The 18,079-nt window shown below is 41.4% G+C and overlaps 1 protein-coding gene across 1 annotated transcript; it reads left to right on the top strand.

The window, feature by feature from the left end:
* Positions 1-598: 598 nt before the first annotated feature.
* UNC93A (unc-93 homolog A) lies at positions 599-16,121 on the top strand. The gene is made up of 8 exons (XM_054399016.1): positions 599-685; positions 2,661-2,842; positions 3,483-3,712; positions 6,617-6,742; positions 9,901-10,118; positions 11,221-11,356; positions 12,905-13,036; positions 15,856-16,121. The coding sequence occupies exons 1-8, from the start codon at positions 599-601 to the stop codon at positions 16,119-16,121; spliced, it is 1,377 nt and encodes a 458-aa protein (XP_054254991.1).
* Positions 16,122-18,079: the final 1,958 nt, after the last annotated feature.

The raw sequence follows: 18,079 nt of genomic DNA, 5'->3' as shown, positions 1-18,079 counted from the left end.
AGTGTGACTTGGTAAATCTGAAACACCAAAGCCACAGTGGTCACCACAGACGACTCTTCAAGCTTGGCAAGCAGCCAGCAACCTTGGTTTGCTATGCTGCACAGCTACAGAGCTGGTGTATGCAAACAACACTCTCTGATTTCCTAGTACGCTTTTGTAACCTAAGTTAAGCAATAGGCTTAATGTATCTCCAGTATGATCTTTTAATCTTTGCCCTTTATGGATTAGTGTACCTTTATGTTAGGCAATCATTTCACTACTTGCATTCCTTTTTCCTTCTATGCTGTTGATAGGAGAGAGCCATATAATGTACAACTGCAATACTGAAATTGGCCCAAGTGTTGCAAGTGGCTTCAATACCTATCTAACATGGCCCTTTGGGAGCTCTCCTTATTGCCTCAGTCACAACAGGTGAATGAATAATAACTCAGTAAGGAGGTTTCAGTATCAGCAAAAGTAAAGTTCATTGGCCAGTCCTCTAGAAGTACAGTGAGAAGTGACCTTTCCTAACAAAACATAAACTGTTTTTCTCCAACTCAAAGCCTCCTCTGGAATAATTTGATCAGGTCTGGCCACCTTTCGGTTTGCAAGAATCAACATGGAAAAGAATCTTAAAAACGTTTTGGTCATTTCTTTTGGATTTTTACTTCTCTTCACTGCTTATGGAGGACTCCAGAGCCTACAGGTAAGTGGAAAATCTCCCACAATATTACTATAATTTTATTCTTATTACCCAGCAATGTAAAACAATAAAAACATATGCCAAATCCATTAAGTAATTAAAATATGAAAAAAATGCGATAATTTGTGGCATCATGATATAAAACAATAACAAACAATGCTATTTTAAATTAAAGGCAACTGTGGCTTGTATTAGCATTAACATCTTAGAATATAGTAGCAGAAATGGATTTCTAGAATGACTTGAACGTTCAGAATACCATCAGAGCTATGCTTGCCTAGCATAGCCAAAATGAAAGACTGAGGGTTACTGTTGCTGTCTATGAATACTTCAGAGTAGATAAACACAAAGAGGAACTTTTCAGCCTGGGAAACTACTGGTCCAATGACAAATAAATGGATATAAGCCATACATGAGCAGGGTATTTAAAGAGGACCCTGATCAACTTGGAAGGATTTTCCCAACATTGTGGGAATTTGTATGCTTTAAACATGGAGCTTGATACACAGCTTAATGCCCTTGTTTGCAATAACAAGGAAGAGGTTCCTGCTAGCTCTCTACATCTCTCTCCCCTCCTCTCCTTGAGCATTTTCTACTCATTGACACCGTCAAAGTCCAAGTTGAGGAAAGTTCTGCAAAAATAGTCCCAAGAATGGATAGATAGGCTGGGCAGACTAACATGGTAGGGGAAGATGAACCCAAGAAGCCATAAGTCAGCCCAACTATCTGAAATGGTGCACACTCAGGTTAAGTGATGGAACAGAAAGTCTCCCTCGATGCTGCAGGAGGGAGTGGTGCTGATTCATGAAGCAGCCCTCTTCTCTCTCCATTTTGTCTTGACAGTTAAAGAAGAATGAGACACAATTGTGCTGTAGCATGCAGGAGAACCATTTAAAATGTTCATAATTCATTTCAATATGCTGTTCCCCCCAAACAACCCATACAGTAAAAATTAAGCTAATCATTTGGACGTTTGGCTCCTAATTTCGGAAGCTTTAGCTGGCAAAACCAGGCATGTGGTGTTTCAGAAATAAGACCTCTGTGATCAAGAAGCCTCTTTGCCTGTTTACAAAACAAGCATTCTGATTCTCAAATAAGTTGATACAGGTTGACAAATAACCTCCTCACATCATTGTCCTAATGCCTGTTTCTCACTAATGCTGCTGTGTTGCTCCTACCATGGTCCTGCATGGCCAGATCATGCAGCTGCCACAGGGCTTGGAAATGTTCAGTGCAGATACCAGCAGCTTCATTTTCCTCCAGTGCTCTGAAGTGATATCTTGACATAATGCCCACTCACCTTTCTGAAATCACACTGGATCATGTCAACTTTTTAGTGAAAAGAAATGGGAAAATATTGATAAGCAGCATCATGATCTTCTTATTGCAACTTTCACAGTATCAAGACAACATGAGAACTATTTTTAGCACAAAAATATAAAATCTTGTTAGATCAGTAAAATGTTATTTGTCCCTTGTGGTAACATAGGTGAATCCATTGCTTACAGTTACAAAGGGCTGCTTTGAGCATATTAGGATAGTTGGATCTTGGCCTCTCAAGAATTTTGAAATTAGCAGACCTGTAGTTTAAAGCAAAGAATCTTACACTGCTGCTGAGCCAACCCTAGCAATGCCGATCTGAGGATATTCCTGCCTGAAACAAAGTGAAGGCCAAGAAAAGAGGTTATCCCTTATTCAGCTTCCTTTTAAAGGGAAACTCAAATGAGTTACACTAAATAATGTAAAGTCTGACTTACCAAAGCTTTGAATCTGAGAAGACTTCACCTGGTTTTGTATCATATTTTCATAAACAGGTTATTATTATGAGAAAAATGATAAAACCATAATCAGGCTGCTTTGGTAATATCCAGCCTTAGCTTCCACGTATGTCTGTTTCTGCCTGAATCCCCTCTCTGTACACCACAGGAACATAAACCTGTGATAAAATTTTTCTCACATGCTCTTTTTATTCACACAGAGCAGTCTCCACTCAGAAGAAGGCCTAGGTGTTGCTTCCCTAAGTGTTCTCTACGCTGCACTCATCTTCTCGTCCATGTTCCTCCCTCCACTCCTCATCAAGAAGCTGGGCTGCAAGTGGACCATTGCAGGCTCTATGTGCTGCTACATCACATTCTCCTTAGGGAACTTCTATGCTAGCTGGTACAATTTTTTTTATCCTCTCTATTGTGTTTGAAGAAAATCAGCAAGGGCAAAGTTCTTTCCTCTTTTTCTTAATTCATACTCTACCTCTGTGTTGTGGATTTGAAAGTTGGATGCAAAAGGCATTGCATGTGAGAAATGGGGATAAATAAATCCCCATTAGGTGAAGCAAAGAGGTGAGGCAGAGAGGCCAAAATGTGCAAAAAGAAGGAATGCATCCATCTGCCCACATGAAGCTGCTTCTCTAAGTCATATGCAGCAGTTACAAAAAAAAACCAAAACAAACAAAAAAAAAACCCACACAAAAAAACACCAGAAGTTTCATTTAAAATACAAATGACTAATTTAATTCTCACTTAAAAAAGGATCAAGCATGTGAGCAGAGACCCAGCCAGCCAGCCCAGGCCTAGCCCCTGAATACAGCTGGAAGTGACTGCACATCCTAAACTTCATATGACTGGTTCCACAGAAGTGTCTGCTCATCCTAAACTTCCTATGACTGGTTACATGGAACAGATTTATTGAAGCACACAAAACATAAATCTATTACCTTGATGACTCTTTTTACTTCTGAATCTTTGGGTAAATTATTGTTATGCTAAAAGATAAGAACTATGCTAAATAAAGTGTTCTTTGGCAGGTATACATTAATCCCCACTTCTGTGATCCTGGGCTTAGGAGGAGCACCACTGTGGTCTGCCAAATGCACTTACCTCACCATTGCTGGCAATTCCTATGCTGAGAAAGCAGGAAAAAATGGAGAAGACATTATTAACCAATACTTTGGGGTCTTCTTTCTGATATTTCAGTCCTCCGGCATCTGGGGAAATCTTATCTCATCCTTGATATTTAGCCAAGCTTCCACCACAGGTAAAATATATTTTAAAACCTTGGTGTTTCTTTCTATAAACATCAACTAGTTCTAGACAGTTAAAAGGTACATTTCTGTAGCTGAGCTGGTGACCCACAGTTGCTTTCATAGTCAGTAGAAAGAGGAAGTCGAGATGTGACTTAGCTCTTCTGAACTTAGATGTCTGAAACAGATGGGCTAAATTCCTCTCTGGAAGTGTCTATATTCTATCAACTCTTCATCAGCTCTAAAGAGAGTTCAGACAGCTAGCTCAAAAATAGGTACCTATTGAATTCATTTTGAATTCCGCCCCTGTGTTGTAAAACATAGACAGGCTGCTGGCAGTCTTTCACATCTTACACCCATTTAAAGTGAATTAAAACAAAAGACAAAATACCAAAGCAGCCAGCAGCCTTTTCATAAAGCTTGTAGTATTGGATTAATACACGTTAAAGATTCAAGTTTAGTCACACTAATGTTGGTGCTTGCTGAAAATGAGTGCTTTACAGAATTGTGAAGAAGAAATAGAATTAGCTGTTGGCAAGAGTCTGTATGCCAGGGCTCCTCTGCTGTATTTCAGGCTCAGACAGCAGATGCTGATGTAGTTTAAAGAAACCACTCAACAGCGCTGCCCTCATTTCCCATGCTTGTAATTGGTGTAAGCTTTAAATGGCCAGTTTTTAAGATAAATTAATAATTGGACATCACCCTAGAGATTCAAAGTGCTGCAGTTTATTATCATGGCAGCCCCCCTGCATTCTCTATTCTGTCAAAATGAGAACAAGACATCAAAGGAGGTCTCCATATACACTGCTACTATGAATAGCAAGAAGATACTTCTCTTTCCTGTCTCAAAGAAGAAGTATCTCCTCTAGAGTGTGCTCAAATAGGTATTAGGTTAAAACTAAATGTCAGGGAGCTGGGACCAGGCTTTCATTTTTGGTTTGAATCCTTGAGTTTATGGAAAAGTAGTTATTACAAGGTGTGATACGTATGGATGATTATGCTTCCTTTAAATACAACAACAGATGAAATATTGTCAAAGCAGAATGCTAAAGGACTGTATGAAGTGCAACAGAGCCTTGCTAACCTCATCACTGAGCCACGCAGTATCTTGGGAGGGACTGTCCATTCCAGTTTCACTTGTAGGGCAGAGGCTGTAGTGCAGTGGTGGGGTCTGCACAGACTGCAACTGTTCTCCTCTGCCTCACAGAAGACATCTTGTTAATAAGAGGAATAAAATACTCTATTTTTTTTAACATTGGATTTCAGGGAATACTGTGTTCCTGGGAAGTGTCCTGTGAACAGCCCTCAAAGCCAAAGGTCTTACATATATCCTCACAACAGTAATGAGCAGTCATACCATAAGCTTCCCAGCTGTGCCTTTTCAGTGAGATTCAGCTTTAATCTAGTGGGAGCTTCCTGAGGGGTGAGAGGGTAAGGATGTCCAGTCGCTCACTTCTTTTCCTCTCATCTGACAGTGCAGCAAAATTGTCAACCCAAATTGTTCATATATTTAAAAAGTATAATTTCACTGAACAGTTGGAAAGATATAGTATGTATCTGCAGAATCAAAATGTACAAAACTCAGACATGAATGTTGCCTGCATCAACTGCATCCAAACATAGCAAGGCAAGCTATACATGAGATAATACTACAACAGAAGACAGTGATCAATGTAAATTTCAAGAGTCATCCTTTCCTACACATCAATATTGCCACCTTATTTCCAGAGGAACAGAGCAAACCCCACGTTGCAGCTTCCACATCACTAAATGCATGTGCATGTTCAACTTCAGATGATGCATGAACAGATTAGAAGCTTTACCTAAACTCTTCCATAATTTACTAGTGTGACTCACCATTTGCATATGGCAATTTTGCTGAAGGTCTGTTTGTTCTAAACTCTGTAGAGGTAGCCACTGGCTATCATAAAGTAATAATATTCTTTATGTTATGAAGTTTTATCTGATCTTGAACCTGAAGTTGTTTATGGAGCCAGTTAAACAGCTGATTCACATAGTAGCAGCTTTGATTGGAAGCAATGAGGAAAGACACACTAAAAGTAGTTACACAGCAACCCGGATTGAAAGTCCTGTTTAAAGAATGGGCCCAGGTACACTGTACTGCCTTTTCCTGTGCTTGGACCAGTGATGAATGTTCCAGTTAATGCACTAAAATAATTGTATGAGTTTCTTCATCATCCTTCCCCAAGACACAGCTTATTCTGGCTCACGCTTTGGGATAGTATTTTTAATTTACAGAAAGGGTACTGGAGGAAGTGGGCACAGTGTCATGGTAACACATAGGGTGCATGAATACAGGCATGTGTATGGCTTTGACACATAGGCCAGCACAATGCTGATGGGATTGAACAAAGTAAAGGTTTACTCTAAACCCTGCCAAACTATTCCAGTTTCAGGTATGTTCTCAAATAAAGTTATAAATAAGTAATAAAAATAAGTTATAAAGAAAGTAATAAAGATGGTTTCTGTTCCTGTATACAGAAATAATCTGGAGAGAGATAAGATGCTCTGACTGTAAAAACTGAGGTTGATTAGTTCAGCAGTGGTGTAAACTGAGAGACCTGTCTTCTGGGGTAATATGATTAAGCAGTACAGATACACAATGGAACTTGAAATACTGAAAATTGAGCTTGAATTCAGATTTTAGCCTCTGGCTTTAGCCCAAGACTCCAGGAAACTATCAATTAAGTTTTCTGTCTTGAGTAACTGTTTCTGTTAAACCAAAATTTTTTGTGCTAAACTGGGATACTGAATTTAAACATCTCTAGTTCGGAAGCATTTGAAAAGGGTACCAATCATTGAGCACTGGATTCCCTTCCCCTTTTATCTTTACATATGGAGTGAACTCAGTTGATCTGTTCTCTGACTTGTCTTTCTTTTGCTTCTTACTGAATTATTGGAAGTCTCAGAAGAAAACCTGGCATGCTGTGGAGCATATGACTGCATGACTGATACCACTAACAGCACTGGGTCAGCAGAACCCTCCAACTCCTTAATCTACACTCTGATAGGGATTTACACCGGTAAGTAATCCACAACACTGGTAAGTAATCCACACAATCTTTAATGAATATCACTGATGAGGAATGTACTACTTGTGAAACCTAGCATGACTTTGTAGAATGTTTCCAATTTCCACTTTCAATCCAATTTGATAGAAGTAAATAAGATATGTGAGAACTCCTTCCTTTTAACTGCCTTGTACCAGTGCTGTATCATTTTTTTCCAAAGGAGAAAGACATTATTTACCACTTTTCACCTGGAATAAAGCTGAAACTTGGTATGGTGACCCAAGTGTTTCACCTACTGTCAGTGTTGGTCTACAAACAAAAGCATACATACATGTATTGCAATTAGAGAATTACAGCAGTTTATGCAGTTTTAAGTTCACTATCTTCAGGATCAGCAATAGTGAACTAGTTACTGATGGCACTGGGCAGATTTATATATGCATGCAGAGGTTTGAGACAATAAGAGCAACCCAGCCTGAACTCACCAGCTTCTGGTCATCTATGGATGCGTACCAGAACTGGCTGGTGTCCTGCCATGTGTATAACAGTTTTAGCACAAGAAGGGCACGGTAATTAGAGGTGGGCCTGAACCACGTCTCCTAGAACATACAGTTGTCTGGGGAGAGGTTTTTGGATCCTTGCTGAGATTTTACAACTTCAGTCAATTCTTAGCTGCACTGCTTGAATTCTAATACCTTAGTATGAAAGATGAAGATGAAGAGAAGCACTAGGCGAACTGGCACACCTCCCATTTAGTAACCAGAGCTGCTATAGACCTTCCTTGCATAAGGCTAGAAAGCAATGAAAGACAGGGAAGGCTGATGCCATAAAAAATTGGAAAGATAAAAATTGTTGTGCAAAGGCTCATTCAGTGAGGTAAGCTCAAACAGCTCAAAACAGGTTATTCTACAGATAAAGGGGAAGTATCTGTCAAAGCAGTATGTCACCTTAGCTCTGTGAAAATATCTTTGCAGTCTCTGCCCACAGATGTACTCTCTATGCTGAGACAGATGCACAGAATTTGTCATACGCTCATTGAGTACGTGATCTGGTCAGGGACGGCCCTCACCAGACAAGGGGCAGGGCAGCAAACCCTCCCTCTTTCCTCAACCTCCATTCCTAATTACTGAGAAAACACAAAGACTGTTCTCCCACTTCCCTTCCAGAGTGTGCTAGAGCCAGTACCTTTCTGCTAAAGGCTAGGTCGGCTCACAAGTTCAAATTTAAATTTGATGACTAACATATACAGCACTCCCTTAGGCTTTGCTCATGCAAAATGAATGCAACCCTGCTGTCTACCAAACCCGCGTCAGTAGGGTTTCATTTTTCTTTTAAGCTCTTAATGAAAGAATCCTCTTTTCCTACCTCAAGGGAAGCCAAATAGCTAAATATTCCATTCACAGATATTTCTAAATGTCTTTTCTATTTGATTGCTGAATACATATTTTGCCCATCTTACATGGAGACAATAACAGATAAGTCTTTTGTTTTCTCAAATACTGTGGATGTTTCTATTTATGTTCATACCAACCACTATTAAGCCATACAGTTACGTATCACCTATAGTTGATGCTGATTCATTTGACGCATTTGTTAGAATATTTTTCCTGTAAACATGTATGTCCTGCTCTCACTCATGTAAGTCCTGCAAGCATCCCATAAGCACTAACAAGCACTCTGGTAAAATTGATAATCACAGAATCACAGAAACATTCACGTTGGAAAAGACCCTCAGGATCACCAAGTCCAACTCAGAACCCTACTCTACAAGGTTCACCCCTAAACCATAGCCCCAAGCACTATATCCAAACCACCTATAAACACATCCATGCTTGGGGACTCAACCACCTCCCTGGGCAGCCCATTCCAATGCCCAACCACTCCTTCTGTGAAAATTTTTTTCCTGATGTCCAGTCTAAACCTACCCAGTCACTGCTTGAGTCCATTCCCTCTTGTTCTATCACTAATTACCTGTGAGAAGAGACCAGCACCAGCCTCTCCACAATGTCCTTTCAGGTAGTTGTAGAGAGCAATGAGGTCTCCCCTCAGCCTCCTCTTTTCCAAACTAAACAGCCCCAGCTCCCTCGGTCGCTCCTCATAAGATTTATTCTCCAGGCCTTAAATGACTTATATCATGAAGGGTTTACAGCTCAGCTACAGTGGAGAACCCGGATACTGGAGAACACAATTTCATTCTAGGAGACATGAATGTGAAATAATAAGCAATTAAAAACTGAGGAAATTTACTGTAAATCTGCTAATGTATTCAAATGTTAAAAGTTCAAAGAAAAGAGCATGCCCACGCACGGTAACACAAGAGTTTATTAACATGGCAAAGTGGATGGGAAGAGGTAGTTGGTTCTCCTCTTACTCTAAACTCTACTTGTTTTCATGGATGAATTCTAGTCAATGTAAGTAGAAGGGGAAACATAATCATATATATTATGTGACACAGTTAAGTACTTGTAACAAGAAAAAAATTATATTGATTCCCTTCACAAGCAACAAACCTAGACTGATACATTCATGGCCACTTGATTACCAGCCTCATGTATTCCTTGATAAGCTGCTTCTGCCAGGAAATTATAGGTTCAAAGCTGTACAAAGCATGGCTCCAAGCTGACAAAAAAATCAAACCAAAACAAAACAAAAACACACACACACAAAAACCCCCATAAACTGGGATCCAAGACAGCACTTCAGATTCTAGCCCTTTATTTTTCTTTTAAAAGAAGATCCCCACTAGCCATGACAAGCTTGGCAGTCAAAGTGAATATTCCTCTCTCATGTTGATTTAAAGCATGTTGATAGCTCCCAAGGGAGCTGTTTCTGGCCAGCTCTCCCTCCCTGTGACCCCTAGCTTGCCCTGGAAGGGTGAGCAATCACCCTCTGCAGTGCAGCTGGCCCAGCGGCTGTCACAACAGGCCAGTCACAGTTAAGCGGAGAGGATTTGTGAGGTTCACAGCTGTATGAAGAAAATGTGAATGTAGATCAGACCCTTACTGTTTACACAGAAATGGCCTTTACACTGAAACGGAATCAGAGGCATCTGCCAAAACATCCCACAGAGAGCTAAGCACTAAGTCAGAACAATAACAGCAGCAAGCAACTTCCCATCATTCTTCCAGCATTCCTCAGTTTTTCATGAACTTTTTGTTTTGTTTTTGCAGCTAGTGGTGTGCTAGCTGTGTTGCTGATTGTTATATTTCTGGACCAGATCAAATCTGACCAAGCAGAAACAGAGAAAGAAATAATAGAGACACCATCCATTTGGTCTACGTTCCTAGCAACTTTCCAGCACCTTAAAGACAAAAGGCAGTGTCTTCTAATCCCTCTGACAATGTACAGTGGTTTTGAACAGGGATTTCTTTCTGGTGACTACACAAAGGTGTGGATGACAATGAAAATCTACTTCTGTCTGATTGGGCTTTGTGTCTTTGTGTCTCTTGCATCTGATCTGTATTTAAATTAAGATGTTTTCAGTGGTGATTTGTGGTTTGCTAAATTACTGCTTACTTCTACTTGAATGAACTCTGAGTGACATCTTCAAACAGCAGAGGCCAGCAGTAAATATGTCCTTTGGAACAGCCTCAGAAAGAACAGTGAAGAGAGCTAAACTCACCAGTGGAGGCCACAGCAGAGAGCTACAGGTTCAAACTCTTCAGCTTGTTGTAAATAACAAACTGGGAGAGCAGCCAGAAGTCTGCAAAGCTTTTCTATCTTCCTTCCTTCTAGTTTCCCTAGAGTTTGTAGAAGTGCAAGTCAGCACACACACCACATATTTTATTTTGAAAACCTTTACCATAAGACAGCGAATCCTCAACGTGTCTGGCTGACTAGTGCAACACGTTCAAACCGTTACAGATTGAAATGATCAAAAACACCTCTGCTCCTCCAGTTTCTCTACAAACTTTGACACATAACAGGTCTGTTCTCCAGACATTCACTGAGAAACCCTCCAAAGAAAGGGGGCAATCTTCCCGAGCTGCTTAATTGACACTTAAGCTTTCAAAACTTGCATATAAGCAGATGGAATAGAGCACCTGCTGCTGTATTTGAATTGATTGAAAGGGGCACTCCATGGCCACCTCCACTGGTTGCATGCTCTTACAGGTGAGGTATTCTTCATTTCTTGGGAGCTGTAATGACTTTAGTGCTGTCAATTTTCATCTCTTGGTCTACGAAGGGAAGGGCAGAAAATTCCTAGTGCCATTTCCAGGAGTTGTATTTGCATAGTGCGCAGTATTCTGATTTCTTCTGCTTGTTACTGCTCTGTTTGCATGGCATCAGTCTGCTTGAGATCTGGGTTAGGAATATTGCTGTTGAAGGCCAACTATGCCAATACACTAGGGGACGTGTCAGCAAATTCTGTAGCTATGCTCCCTTTATCTTGTCCATGCTGGGTATTTCCTGAACACTCAAGCTATGCCCCTTGAACCTTAGCTGCATATTTTCACTGTAGAAAATGGGTGTCATTTCTTCTCTTCCAGACGTATGTGACCTGTGCCCTGGGGATACATTACGTCGGCTATACAATGATCTGCTTTTCAGCAGTAAATTCCCTCTGCTCTCTGCTCTTTGGAAAGATCTCTCAGTTCACTGGTAGAAAACTTCTATTTTCATTAGGTATGTAAAGGTCACTTGAAAGACACATCACCTCATGTAATGTATCAAATCCAGTGCTCCCCACCTCTGCAGGTATGACAGAGCAAGAGCTTGATGTCATCTGTCAACTAAACCCAAAGTCAGTCTGGAGGCAAACCTCATTCATGAGAAGAAAGGCAGCACAGTTACTCACTGTATTAGGATAATTGCCTTACATCATTTTGCTGGTGGCGTAGTTCAACCTGTTTTGGAGAGTGCTATCTACTGAGAAGCTTTGATGCTTTATAGCTCTAATGAAACCAGTGATAAATGATATTACAATACAGATGTTGAGGCCTACACCATACCTGAGAAGGATTTCTCTATTGAGGTTAAACCTCCTCACCTTTATAGAGCAAAAGCAGCTGAGAACCTTGTGAGATACACTGTTGATTTGAGTATCAGGGCATAGTGAACTTGAAAATTTCAGCAACCAGTCTGGGAACGTCAGGAACATTTTTAAAGGTTGTCCTGGTGTCCTTTTCATTACTTGTTACAGAGAAAAATAAAAAAGAAAGTCATATGCCAGCATGTCAAACTAGAATAACTTAGGGCTTGTGTATGGGACAGTAATTTTCAAGTTGCCATGAGATTTGTACATTTAAGAACATCTCCTTTTCCAGAGAGTACTGTTCCAATGAGTAATAAAGAGTAATAAAGGCAGAAAATTAACAAGAAATATTTCAGAAATATTTGATTTGTGTACCTGTACCCACTAAGCATACTAAAGTGTACTAAAACCTCACTTCCACTACACAGTAACCTGTGTCAGAAACTTCACTGACTTAGCGTGCATCTAGGCATTCTACACACTTCCTCCACAGGAAATTTTAAATCTCAGCAAGAAAAAAGACATTTAGAGTCCTTTATGCTACGTTGACTAGTTTAGAGATTCTCCATGTCTGTACCAGGCATATGTCTCACTCTATGAAACTCAGATTAAAAAAAACCCTGCTACCACTACACTATAAGGTTAGTAATGCAAGATGTCTGAACTTCTCAGTTATGTTTAATGGTGTTTGAGCTCAGCCTGTGAAGGTGTGTCTGTGGAAGGGCTCATTTGCCAAAATGCCTTTAAAAAGAAAGGCAAAACATCACCAGACCCTCTAGACATCCTTAACTGTCTGATCTGGCCCTGAAAGAAAACCTATGCTTAAACACTAGGTAAGGAGAGCAGAAGGGTGCTTCCTCTCCCTTCCCACATGCCTCACATGGTGACTGCAAGTACTTCAGCAACCCCTTCTCCCACTCAGTGGCAGTTCTTGTCCCTTGGGCTAACAGCTGTATCAGCACCAAGGATCTCTCAGCTCAGAACACTGCTCAGAATTATTAATTGAAGACTGTCAAAAGACTGCATTGTGTTGTGTTTAACATGATATCGAGTTAGTCAGTGTAAATACCAGTGAACCAGAAAGATTTTAAGATTGCCATGTGCTCTAGCTGGGGGAAGAATTTGAAAGTGTTACCTACCACTGCCTGTCCTGTTTGTAACCACAGTTATAATTCTCTTCCTTCTTTCTAAATCAACAGCCGCAGCTACAAACACTGCCTGTATAATAGCACTACTGCTGTGGAAACCTCACCCTAAGCAGCTTGCTGTATTTTTCATATTCCCTGCTCTTTGGGGCCTATCTGATGCCATTTGGCAGACACAAACTAACGGTAAGTCCTGGTGACAATGAAATATATTCTCTAGAGATACAGAAATCTGTGTGTTTGTGTTAATAAAACAACACATGCGTAAATTGATGATGGGTTTAAAACAGCATCTAAAAGAAACATGTTAGCTCATTGGAAAGTAGGAGAAATAAGAGCAAGTTTGGAATAAGAAAGTAAAATACTCATTAAACAATTTTTCCAAGATGAAGAGAGAAGAACCCTGCAGAAAATGATAACAGATACTCAGAATAAATTTTCTGGAGGAATATACATATTTCAAAGAAAATTAGAAAACTAAGTTAATGATTCATACATGTAAGTCTATCTTCATCAATAAAGGAGAGCACTCTGGATGGAAAGTCAACTCAAAGCTCAACAACAAAAGAAGCAGCAAAATGGCTGTTAGGAGTTATAAGAATAAAAAATTGAAGGAGAAAACCACAAAAAGCAACATTATACCACCAAGTAATTCCATGAAGTTCCGATTTACTCCATTTCAAAACTCATAATCCAACGCAGTAAGGCATAACAACAGAGCAGAGTCACGCAAGACTTCCATTAGAAGACTAATAAGCTAGAATACATTTTAGCCTGGGCAAACCATAAGTAAGGAAAACTGTCAGTAAGATAATAGTATGGAGAAAGTGCTTAGAAGTTCCCTATTTTTCTTACTAACAGAACAAGTGGCACCAAATTAAGTTATCAGGCAGCAGGCTTTAGAGAAATCAAAATAAATGTTGTTGGTTTGTTTGTATTTTTTTATTCCCCACAAATTGCATAATCAAAGCATGGCATTCCTTGCCAAAAATTTACATGTTTTTAAGCTGGAATTACATTAGGAAAAATGGGATAAGCAGAGAGGACCTCTGTGTCAGAGAAGGTGGCTGGGAAATGGTTGCAGTTCCCAACTCCCCAGTAAGGCATAGATAGTGGACAATGCTGCAGGCTTACCTGATGGTGGGTGAGTTCTGCATCTGGACAAGTCAACAAGATCGACTTCTATTACAGCACTGTAACAGGTCATCTCCATTTTCAGATTACTGCAGGATAACTGTGAAAATTTAACGTTTGTGCTTATCTGGGGAAAACCGAACGTTTTTTTACGCTTGCACAGTATTTTTCTGCTTATACATTCCACAACTCCTAGTTATAAAATTATACAGAGTTTGCTTTGTCACACTGTCAGACTATAACAGTGTTGACATTGATCCTTATCAGAGAGGAGCAGTGACATTACTCCATAATGCTGCATCCCAAAACACGATCTTCAGTTTGGCATGCCCATTTAGGACTAAATCTCTTCTGCTCTTCATCAGTTTTATACAAATATACATCACATTAAAAATTCCAAGTTCCAAAAGCTATGTGGTGAGACAAGATCTCTAAAACAACATTAGGGACTGAGATCTGTGGCCCTTCCTTTGGCAAGCTCCCACGACTGCTGCTTGGGCGTCAGTAGATCAGCCACTGAACTATACTAGCAGAGTGCCGCATGCTTAAGGCTTTGGGCAGTAACCGAAGATGGCTGGCTTTGGCCTGCTGTGGATATTAATGCTGCAGTTCCCCCTAGAGGATTTATAGGCTCACAGTAGCTGAGTCACGTTCTCATTTATTGTGAGTGAAAGCGACTTCATTTCAGTGGGTAGTGCCCCCTCTCTTAGCTAACCTGAACACAGATGCCAGTATTACTCCCCAGTAATAACTGCACACGTGACATAACAATTATGTAGTATAGAACAATCAGGTAGAGGATAGCAAAACAATGTTATTTCAGTTCTTCCCAGTTCCTTTCCTTCTTAACAAAAGCAAAGGGTTAGTTGAGTCTACCCAGACTTCTAGAGAATTCTGTATTTCTCTGTGCCTTTTGGCTGAATGTGTATATTTTAAACATGTTGGTCAATAGAGAAGTGGGTGAGAAGAGTCAAGGTTCATGATATTCCTCCCCTTCACTCCCTGAACACCACAGCTGAGTCAGTGAAAATGCCCTCCGCTTTATCATCATTGATGCTGGCTCAGCACTCAGAGGAAAGCAACTTCTCTCCTCTTTCCTGTGTGCCACATTAGCCAGAGCAGAGGCTGGGAATCCCTCCCTGACTCACAGGTGTGGATGTGCAGCTGACTGAACTCAAAGGGAGCTTCCCAGTAAGCACAACTGCACTAGGATGATCACCTTATCTAAGTCTCAATGTCAAGCAAGTTTTCCAGTTGCTGCCAAGAGGTTCTGAATACGTCAAGGATATTCTTTTTGCCAACTTGTTCAGAAGCTGAAAATTTGAAAACCTGGTTATCTCAGCGACATAGACCTCCTCTGCATATTAAATCTGAGGCGAGTTGTAGTGCTCTCCTCAAGTTTCTGATTTAAGTAATTTGGATCAGTTTGTTTCACTTAGATTGGCAAGTATGAACAGCACACCTTAATACACGTAACCTTCTCAATAGTTATATGTGGAGACATGTCAAGTGCCACTGCTGGCCACCTCCTCCTCCTCCTTACTTATACTTGTAATCCAAAAACCTTCTTTTTTTCTGGCTTATAGTTTGAAAAACACTTCCTTTTATCTCACTTCAGTAGAGTCCATCCTTTCTTTCTTCCCATTTTCCTTCCCTTTTCTCTGATATTCTCTATTTTGTCATTTTTGCTCTGTCATTTCACTTATAAAAACTTAGAGGAGCACAAAAATATTTTAAGACAAAGCTTATGTTTTCCATTCTCTGATACCATGAGGGAGGATCTAAATTCCCCATTATGATCTATTCTCCTTTGCAGAAAATGTATGGTTGCAGACTTCGTCTTCACAAGGTGTGTTTCTCCTTCCTTCTAGGACTCTATGGCATTTTATTTGAGAAACACAAGGAGGCTGCCTTTGCAAATTACCGTCTCTGGGAATCACTTGGATTTGTCATTGCTTTTGGTTATAGCACCAAATTGCAAGTCTACATTAAGCTGTATATTTTACTGTCTGTGCTTGTGTTGTCAATGGTGACATATGGAGTAGTTGAATACCTCAAAGCCAAGAGCTCCCCTGGGACACCTCCTGCTACAAAGAAGGAAAATATAGGACCAGTTATGCAGGAAACACAGATGTAATCCAAGAGAGTCAGAACGATGGAGGCAAAGCAAACTCACTGGCTCCTCCAGGCATATATCCAAGGGTGTTGCAACCTGTACTGTCACCACATAAACAGTAAAGGAACAGACTTCAATGCCAGTACAATGCAAATACCTTAGGAGTAAAAATCTCTTTAGACTTTATAAGGGAGGATTATCTGACTTCCCCCTTTATCATGGATGACCAACTAAATATTTTCTCCTTATTTTTTTTAATTAAAAAAGTCTTAATAAATGTAAACAAAACTTTTAAAGTCTTCATATTTTTTGTATCTGTGTCTCAGACCTAGTACCATAGCTTTGCAAACAAACTTGAAAAGCCCACATGCAAAATCAGGTGACAGCAACTGGGGTTGCTCAGCTGATTGCAGATGACAAACATAAAGTCATGGAATCATTTGAAGTTGTAGCCAAATGAATATGTCCTCGGTCACATGGCTGAAACCTTCAAGAACACTCAATCTGGCAATGGGTAATAAAGCCTGCTCATACTCGTTTACTAAATGCCCTGTGTTTCCTGGTTATCCTCAGGAACTGAGGTCCCAAACTGTGTGTTCCCAGAGGTACTGGAGGAGAGTCAGGCCTTCACACAAAAGAACTATGAGACAATGCAGGTAATGATGTCATCGAGTGAGGGGCCACCTGTGCCAGACGGGAGGAGAGGCCCTGAGAAAGGATAGCTGAGCTATTTCTTCCAATGACTTCAGGGAGTGAAGCTGGGTTATACACCTCATCTGCTAAGGGTGTAGGTATTGCGGAGCCTCTGGGCTATTGCGTTCATCAGCATCATTATTATTATTAAGCAATTAAGTAACTGATACATTGCTTTCACGAGGCACATAATCTCTTACGGCATAATGTTTTACGGCATGAGCCGCATGAAGCTGGAGGGTCTCAAATGCATGCACAGAAGGTGGGAGACATGCAGGAACTCAGCTGGCATCTCCAGCTCCCCAGACACCTGTGCTTGCTTCTGCCCGTGTGAGGCCCATTCTGCCTGCGGGGAGGAAGGCCCATTCTGGGCAGGTGGTGGGGATGCGGCAGCACGTCCCGATGCTTGAGGGAGAAGAGAGGACAGTGAGGAAGGGCAGCAGGAAAAGAGCGACACAGAAGAAGAGGAAGCTGGGTTTTGTGCCTTTTGGGCGTCCTGGGCCCGCATCTTCCCTGGGAGGCTCAGATTAAACGGTGCAGGTGGTTTAAACAATAAAGAGCCGCAGTCCCTTGCAAGGGAAGAGCAGACGGAGTAGACGTGAGTTCTACCGATACCCCACGCCAGCGCTGCCGCTCTCTCCTTGAGGAGGGCGAGCTCTCGCCCCGCCCTTCCCCATCGCTTAGCAACGACGCACGGCGCCCGTCGCTCTTCTGGGCCGCATCGCGCCCAAGGGCCGGCCCTGCGCCTCGTCAGGCTGCTCCGGCCCGGAGGTCGCCGGGGGTAGCAGCAGTCCGGGAGGAGAGCAGGGCAGGCCACAGCGGACGGTTCGGTTGGGCCCAGGTACGATGTGAGGCCGTGGGGGGCACTCAGCTGGGTCCCTGCCCCAGCGACCATGGCTTTAAATACGAATTGTTTTGCTACTAGAGTACGATGTGCACCAGCTGATCCTCACTCCTGCGCCCTCAGGGACGTTTGTTTGATGTTAGCCGTATCTCCTCGCCGAGACTCGACCGTGTGCCGCCAGAGCGCTGTTTTTCCGGAGTGCCCGTGTGAGTGGCAGCCCTGTGCCCTGACTGCAGCCCGGTGCCAGCCCGCTGCAGGAGTTACGAGACCCAAGCCGCAAAGGCTGGGGCAGATGGAGTGAACTTCAATGGTGTACCAGACAGAAACCATCAACTCAAGAAATAATTAAAATGGCTATTTCTGAAACTAAATTCCAAGGCAAGCAGCAGCCAGACCCAGGTTATGATCTGTGACCTTGAGAGCTTGATGATGATAGGAAAGC

The sequence above is a fragment of the Indicator indicator genome, chromosome 2 (genome assembly GCF_027791375.1).
Source record: "Indicator indicator isolate 239-I01 chromosome 2, UM_Iind_1.1, whole genome shotgun sequence".
NCBI classification, from domain to species: domain Eukaryota; kingdom Metazoa; phylum Chordata; class Aves; order Piciformes; family Indicatoridae; genus Indicator; species Indicator indicator.
The sequence above is the reverse complement of the archived record's forward strand: the minus strand, read 5'-3'. Positions and strand labels throughout refer to the sequence as shown.

Bases quoted from the DNA above. Each gene is read 5' to 3' on its own strand.
- UNC93A (XM_054399016.1), top strand. From the start codon at position 599: ATGGAAAAGAATCTTAAAAACGTTTTGGTCATTTCTTTTGGATTTTTA. The intron at 6,743-9,900 runs GTAAGTAATCCA...TTGTTTTTGCAG, and splicing joins TCTGATAGGGATTTACACCG to CTAGTGGTGTGCTAGCTGTG. The intron at 11,357-12,904 runs GTATGTAAAGGT...CTAAATCAACAG, and splicing joins AAAACTTCTATTTTCATTAG to CCGCAGCTACAAACACTGCC.